The 8,706-nt window shown below is 38.0% G+C and overlaps 1 protein-coding gene across 1 annotated transcript in view; it reads right to left on the reverse strand.

The window, feature by feature from the left end:
- The window catches only part of SAMSN1 (SAM domain, SH3 domain and nuclear localization signals 1), a 131,859-nt gene extending 123,377 nt beyond the window's left edge, over nt 1-8,482 (reverse strand). Inside the window, exon 1 of the mRNA XM_031030442.2 lies at nt 8,345-8,482. Coding sequence (XP_030886302.2) covers nt 8,345-8,467 — 123 coding nt within the window. The 5' untranslated portion in view covers nt 8,468-8,482. The remainder of the gene's footprint in view (nt 1-8,344) is intronic.
- Nucleotides 8,483-8,706: the final 224 nt, after the last annotated feature.

The raw sequence follows: 8,706 nt of genomic DNA on the forward strand, positions 1-8,706 counted from the left end.
TTTAATCAAGGATATTAAATTAAAGGATCACTCTGCCCTGGTGTGATAGGTTGCAGAAGGAAGGAAAATGAACATTAACATGCATTATGCCAGGTGCTTAACGTGTGTTATAACATTTGATCCTCACTACAAACCAAGAGGCAGACATTTTTAGCCACATTCTATTGCTTAGGAAATTTAGGGTCAGAGAAGTTCAATAACATTGTCAAGGACACACATTTCTCAGCCGCCTAGGGAGCAAGAATAAACTCGAGTCTATTAACTGCATTGCCCATCTCAAGTTCTTTCTGCTATGTTCTCTATATCATCAGATTATATTTAGCATATATATTACAAGATCGGATTCTTTATCCTCCTGTCTTCTGCTCCTCTTCACTTCTTATCTCCCAAAAGCACTCTGCCACTTACCTGTCTCTTGCCTTCTCTAACTCTTGCGTATACACACATTCATACCTCTCTCTCTCTCTCTCTCTCTCACGCACACTTCTGGCAGAGGGGCCAAAGGACAAGATCAGTATTTGGGAAGCCAGAACTCCAGTCTTGACTCCATCTGTCTCTCCATACAATTCACTAATCTCAGTTTCCTCATTGGATAACACACCTGTTCCCTATTGTCTCATCTCCTTCTGCAAGTATATAATTAAATGTTTATCATCAAGTATTTTTATACGTTAATATCTATACTTCCTTAAGTGAAGTGGAGTATGATATTATCTGGTTACTTTGATGCCTCAATACCACCAGCAGTTTTCAAGCCCCTCATCCTGCCCTGCCCAATACAGAAGCCATTACTAGCCTCATGTGGCTATTGAGCAATTGATAGATGGCTGGTGTGACTGAGGAACTAAATTTTAATTTAGCTTAAATTAATTTTAATTTAGAAACTGAAGCTGGGTACAAAATACACAACCTTTATGATTTCACTTTAACCATCGACACTTTAGCATCTGACTTAAGATGTATAAAATACAGGCAAAAGTCTTAGTTTAAAAACAAGAACATAAAATGTTTCATTAATATTTTTTATTAATTACATCGTTTCTTTTTAAAGTTTTTCATTGTGACTACTAGAAAATTTACAATTATATCTGTGGATTGCATTATATTTCTACTGGACGGGGCTACGCTAATCCTTTCTTATTGATATGGTAAACCCAGAGGAGGGTCTAGATGTATGTGTCTTCAGGTGATCCTGAAGCCCAGCTGCTCTTGAGAACAACTGCCAAAAGTCATAGCAAAGTCTTTTTATAGCGGCTCTTTTGTTTGTGATTCAGGTGTTTTGTTTTGTTTTTTAAGATTTTTTATTTATTTGAGAGAGAGAGAGAAGGAGTGAGAGAGCGCATGAGCAGGGAGAGGGGCAGAGGGAGAGGGAGTGAGAGAATCTCAAGCTGACTCCACCATGGGGCTCGATCTCAGGACCCTGAGATCATGACCTGAGCCAAAATCAAGAGTCGGACGCTTAACTGACTGAGCCACCCAGGTGCCCCTGTGGTTTAGTTTTTACTGTAATAGTATTAGTCTTTTTTTTTTTTTAATCATTCCTCTCCATCTTAACTGGAAAAAATCAGAAGTCTTAATTTATCACCACTTTATAAGACCCAAATATTACAGAAGAGTTGTAACTCATTTTAAATGTTAGGATAATACTGTAAGCCTGGAGTAGGGATGATGTAAATTATTTTCTACAGAGACAAAGGAGAGCCACCTTCAGAAAGCTAGCCATCCTCCCTGTCCACAGCAAAGGAGTTCCAGAGGTGAAAGGGCACTGATTTTCTTTTTTTGTTTTGTTTTTTTGAGGATGGTAATGCCAATTATAATAAGTATGAAAAGTCTCAGAAGGAAGGATGGTGGACATAGTAGAATAACACTTAACATCTCCTCACCTTCCTTCTGGTGTGCCTTCATCCACCAGAGGCCAAAAGGCTAAAAACCACATTCTACAAGTTTCCTAAAGCCTGGAGAACAGATATAATTTAAGTCTGGCAGAATATAAGCATCCATGTGACATTTGAAAGGTGGGATGTGACGTGGAGGCCACCATCCTATGTTAAGAGATGAGTGAAATTCCATTTATCCTAATGTATCTGAAATATTCTCATTTCAACAATTAACATAAAAATTGTTAATTAAGCTGTTTTATACTTTTCTCATACGAAGTCTGTAAACTATGGCATGTATTTTACCCCTCCTGCCATTCACATTTGGACCAGCCCCTTTTCAAGCACTCAATTGCCCCTTGTGTTTGTAACTGCACAGCTCTAGGGGTCAGTAAACTTTTCCTCTGAAAAGCCAGATAGAAATATATTAGGCTCTGGGGGTCAGAGGCAATTTCTGACAGTCTTCTTTACTTTTTTTTTTTTTTTTTAAGATTTTATTTATTTATTTGACAGAGACAGAGACAGCGAGAGCAGGAACACAAGCAGGGGGAGTGGGAGAGGGAGAAGCAGGTTTCCCGCTGAGCAGGGAGCCCCATGTGGGACTCGATCCCAGGACTCTGGGATCGTGACCTGAGCCTAAGGCACCGCTTAACGACTGAGCCACCCAAGCGCCCTTGCTTTTGTTTTTAAGCAAATCTTTTAAAATGCAAAAGTGGCTCTTAGCCCATGGACCATAAAATCCAGACCCCCTCAGGCTGCAGTTTGCAGCCTTTCTCAGGTTCTTTAACTTCTGCGCTAAATCCTTCCTGCATGTGGAGAGGAGGAGGATCAAGAGGAGATTGTCTTCCAGCAACAGAACTCAGCTGAACCTATACAGGGGATTGTTCTCATTCTATAGAGAAGGACACCGAGGTCTAGAGAATTTGAGCAACTTTCCCAGGTCAAATAGCTGGTAAGGATGAGAACTCTTATTTGCCCAACTCTAAAGCTCATGCTTTTCGACACTGCATCATACATACTTCATTATTTTAAAAAAATTTTTTTATTTAAATTAAATTAGCCAACATAGTACATCATTAGTTTCAGATGTAGTGTTCAATAATTTATCAGTTGCCTATTAACACCCAGGGCTCATCACATCATGTTCCCTCCTTAATGCCCATCACCCAGTTACCCCAGCCCCCACCCACCTCCCCTCCAGCAATCCTCAGTTTGTTTCCTATAGTTAGGAGTCTCTCATGGTTTTTCTCCCACTCTGATGACTTCCCCTTCAGTTTTCCTTCCCTTCCCTTATGATCTTCTGTGCGGTTTCTTATATTCTACATCTGAGAGAAGCCATATGATAATTGTCTTTCTCTGATTGACTTATTTCACTTAGCATAATCCCCTCCAGTTCCATCCATGCCAATGTAAATGGTAAGTATTCATCCTTTCTGATGGCTGCGTAGTATTCCATTGTAGATATGAACCACATCTTCTTTATCCATTCATCTGTTGATGGACATCTCAGCTCTTTCCACAGTTTGGTTATTGTGGACATTGCTGCTATGAATATTGGGGTGCAGGTGCCCCTTTGGATCACTACATTTGTATCTTTGGCATAAATACCTAGTAGTGCAATTGCTGGGTCATAGGGTGGCTCTATTTTTAACTTCTTGAGGAACCTCCATACTGTTTTCCAGAGTGGCTGCACCAGCTTGCATTCCCACCAATGGTGTAAGAAGGTTCCCCTTTTCCTCATCCTCACCAACATTTGTTGTTTCCTGTCTTGTTAATTTTAGCCATTCTGACTGGTGTAAGGTGGTATCTCATTGTGGTTTTGATTTGTATTTCCCCAATGCCAAGTGATGTGGAGCATTTTTTCATGTGTCTGCTGGCCATTTGTATGTCTTCTTGATGGAGAAATGTCTGTTCAATACATACTTCATTATTAAGACTTCCTTTAGCTTGATTAATGGAACTTCACTGATCCATTCATTTAGCTTACAAATATTTATTGAATGAATATTTGTGCAACATATAAATAATAGGGACATTGCCCCTACTCCACACCCCAATTTAAAGCTCATTTTGAAAAGGCTTAAATTTCTTACCAATTTAATTTATGGGTTACAAAATATAAGCAAAAATTGACAATTATTTGCTTACTTCAGTCAATACAGACGGCAAACTGGATAATTCAGGACCGATCCAGTTAACCCCCAATTGGCAGAGGTACAAACATTTTTTTTTTTTTAAAGATTTATTTATTTATTTGACAGAGAGAGACACAGAGAGAGAGGGAACATAAGCAGGGGGAGTGGGAGAGGGAGAAGCAGGCTTTCCGCTGAGCACAGAGCCCAATGTGAGGCTCGATCCCCGGCCCCTTGGGATCATGACCTGAGCTGAAGGCAGACGCTTAATGACTGAGCCACCCATGTGCCCCTGAAGTCTTGTATTTTAAATTGATTTATCTTTGGACCAGCTCTCCATTACCAGCCCCTCATGGAACTGCAATTAAAATGGAAGCTGGATATTTCAGATGTTCCTCATTTAAAATTCCAAAATACTGAATAGACGTTTTTCCAAAGAAGACATGCAGATGGCCAATAGACACATGAAAAGATGCTCAACATCTCATCATCAGTGAAATTCAAGTCAAAACCACAATAAGATATCATCTCACACCAGTCAGAATAGGTGGTCTCAAAAGGACAAGAAATAACAATTGTTGGCGAGGATGTGGAGAAAAGGGATCCTTCCTGCACTGTTAGTGGGAATGTAAATTGGTATGGCCACTGTGGAAAACAGTATGTAGGTTCCCCAAAAAAATTGAAAATAGAAATACCATGTGATCTAGTAATTCCCCTTCTGGGTATTTACCCAAAGAACATGAAAACACTAATTCAAAAGGATACATGCATACCTATGTTTATTGTAGCATTGTTTGTAATAGACAAGATAAGGAAATAACCTAAGTGACCATCAATAGGTAAATGGATAAAGAAGATGTGTTATATATATACACAATGGAATATTACTCAGCCATAAAAAGAACAAAATCTTGCCATTTGTGACAACAATGAGACACCTAGAAGGTATTATGCTAAGTGAAATATGTCAGACAGAAAGACAAACACCATTACTTATATGTGGAATCTAGAAAACAAAACAAACACATGAATAACAATAACAGAAAGAGAGACTCATAAATATAAAGAATAAACTAGTGGTTACCAGAGGGGAAGCGGGCAGGGGATAGACAAAATAGGTGAAGAGGATTAAGAGGTATACACTTCCAGTTATAAAATAAGTTGCAGGGATGAAAAAGTAGAACATAGGGAATATAATCAATAATATTGTAATAACTTTGTGTGGTGATAGATGGTTACTATACTTATCATGGTGAGCATATCATAATGTAGATAATTGTCAAATCACTATGTTGTGCACCTGCAACTAATAGTATATGTAAACTATACTTCAATTAATTTTTTTTTAATTTTAAAAATCCTCAAATAAACTTCTTTCCCTTTAATACCTATTCAACCCTTAAATGTGAACTTGATCTACACTGGATCATCTCCTCTGGGAGTCTGGATTATCTTATATATAAGATCTATATAACTATATGCATCTATATAACTCCATACCTTGTTTAGAACAGTGTTTTCTACCTCACAAAACTCCTAATAAATATGAATAAATAAAACATGTTTAAGGGAAGCCAGGAAGCCTAGGATTCCTCTCTCATTTTGATTTTTCTTTTCTTTTCTTTTTTGTTTTTTAGAGAGGGAGAGAGAGTAGGGGGGAAGGAGAGGGAGAGAGAGAGAATCTTAAGCAGGCTCCATGCTGAGTATGGAACCCAGTGAGGGTCTTGATATCACAACCCTGAGATCATGACCTGAGCTGAAATCAAGAGTCAGACATTTAACTGACTGAGCCACCCAGGTACCCCAGATTTTTCTTTTCAATTCATATGACAAATGATATTATTTTTAGTATGGGCTATTAATTTCCACTGTTAACAACTAGATATGCTGTCTGGTTGCTTCTAAAGAGTCTGAGTATGAGAGCACCTCTCCTCTCTGGGAAGATTACAGATACATTTGGGTTGAGGACTGGGAGCTTGAGATATAACTCCATGAACTTTAGGGGTGTTTTTATAATATTTCTAGAACATGAATCGAAAAGAATACTTTTTTCTGATACTGTCAAGACTAGTCCAAAACTTTTCTTCCCTTGATTTAGGGGGGAAAAAAAGGAAGTGAGAATACTAGGGGAAAAAAATGATCCATTCTTCAGAGGCTCAGAGAGAAAGTTCTAAATCACTAAATGTCATTTTTTCAAAAGACTGATTTCATTTTATCCAAGCTATGGAATCATTTTTATTAGGAATAAAATGTCAGTGGTAATTTGAAAGGACTGGTACAATTTAACAATTAATAGTAGAATCAGGGGTGCCTGGGTGGCTCAGTCGTTAAGCGTCTGCCTTTTTAAAAAAAAAAAAAAAAAGAATCAATGGTTGAACTGGTTGCCTTTCAAAAGTGTATACACACATGCACATACACATTTATGCTTGTATGTACGCATAAATTTTAAAATTAAATATGGAGATATATATCTATATACATGATATGCATGACTATATACATATATGTGTGTGTGTTCTATATATACATGGAGAGAGAGTTGTAGCAATTTAAATCATGTTTTCATTATTCTCATCTACTTTGCAATGTAAGGAAGTTTGATAAAAATTCTAGTAGACTGCTTGGCCAAGAACTTGTTTATTTTTCATGCATATTTATTAAACTAACACATTTAAGGAAATATCTTCAGGCTCTTCAGCGTATTCAATTTTTCTTTTTAATTATAGAGTAAAAATGCTTACAAACATTTTGCAATGTCAATTGAGAGTCTCCATGTAAGTCTCACTCTCTCACATTAATATGTAAAATGTATTGCTGCTTCCTCTTCTGCATATCTGTCAACATCAACGTCTTCATGGATATTGAAAAGGGTATGATTGAGGGAAGAGTTTCCACTACACTAAATTTTTTTGGATTATTTTTACTGACTGAGACTTATTATTGAACTTGGTTGCTAACTAATGTGACACTGCTTACATCTGTAAGCTACACAAAAAAGGTTTTCAAAGAATGTCCCCCAGGAATAAAACGGGTAGGTATGAAGGTAGGTATAAAACTTGAAGGTACTTTTCTGGATTTGATTCCTGGGTCATCCTTTTTTTAATTGGGAAAGTTATGTAACCTTTCTCCACATTTCTTTTTTTTAAGATTTTATTTATTTATTTGAGAGAGAGAGGACACAGAGGGAGAGTGAGAGGGAGAAGCAGGCTCCCCGCTGAGCAGGGAGCCCGATGCAGGGCTCAATCCCAGGACCCTGGGATCATGACCTGAGCCAAAGGCAGATGCTTAACCGACTGAGCCACCCAGGCACCCCCTTTCTCAACATTTCTGAACCTCTCTAAAGTTATTGTGAGGATCAACACAAATAATGTCATATATGACATCACCTATTTATAAAAAAGGACTCGGATATTAATCTTTGTGTTGTTATTGGGGAAAAGTATGATCATTCCCTATAAGTATAGGGAAGTTCTTTATTTGTAGCAGACATAGGATGTTTTGTATTGTACTAAGCCACAAGAGAAGCAAAATAAGTTCGTTAGTATGGGATTAATTTAAATACAGCACAATCAACTATGAGAACAGCCAGCACTGTTAAACGGGGACAGGGCCAATTTTGCAGAGCACTGAGAACTCTCTGCCTCTAGTAATTATAAACATAATTCAAAAAAACTATCTGCATTTGCATTCTAGTAATACTCATGCTTTGTAAGTTCACGGTGTGTGTCCATAAATATAAAGAGCAGCTTAGTAAAGTGGTTAGCACAGATTTTAAAGCCACCACTGGTATGCTGCTGTTGGCACTGGAGATAATGAACAAATAAATATTCAGGTATTGTAAGCCTATTATTAAACCACTGGTAGCTCGAAAATGACCACGGTAGAAGCATTTACACCCAGGCAATCGGCAAATGCTACAAATCTGGGGTTCCCTCCCTCCATCCCAAAGACCTGATTACCAGTACCCTAGTGATGAACTACTGAGGCAGACCCATATATCTTTAATTGCCAGCTTTAACACTTCATGGTATATAGCCTTTAGCAAGTTATTTTGCTTTCTCTCCTGCAGTTTCCTAATCTCGAAAAAGATATATTTCTTTGTCCTAAGGTTGCTTTGAGGATTAACTGAGTTAACTTATGTAATACATACTCTATAAATGGCAGTTTATATTAATAAGCTAAAATCATGAAAGAGACAACAATGAAGAGAAACTCAGAAACCAAAAGTAAATGAAGAACTTTCAGTGGTTTTTGCTGTATTAACCGGTATCATGAAGCAAGTGATCCTAAATATATAATAGAGGGGCAATCCACAGAACTCGAGGCTTCACTCACCATGAAGAGACTGTCGTGTGCTTTTCCACTCTCTGCAAAAGGTGAGATAAGAGAACCAGTCCTGACAGAGGTGCTTTCTCGGTTAGTTTGTTGCTCTGGGACTGGCTCATATAAGCTGTCCATGAGCCTTCCTGCAATAAAAGAGATTTATGAGGCAAAAAATAAAATGATATTTCCTGGAAAAGTCTTCCTTTTTAAGATTTATTTATTTATTTTAGAGAGAGAGAGCACACAAGCAGAGGGAGGGGCAGAAGGAGAGAGAGAGGGAGAGAATCTCAAGCAGACTCCCCGCTGAGCGTGAAGCCAGATGCCGGGCTCCATTTCACAACCCTGAGATCACGAGCATATAAGGATAATGCGAA

This window comes from Leptonychotes weddellii, chromosome 1 (genome assembly GCF_054177405.1).
Source record: "Leptonychotes weddellii isolate Sample4059 chromosome 1, ASM5417740v2, whole genome shotgun sequence".
NCBI lineage: Eukaryota > Metazoa > Chordata > Mammalia > Carnivora > Phocidae > Leptonychotes > Leptonychotes weddellii.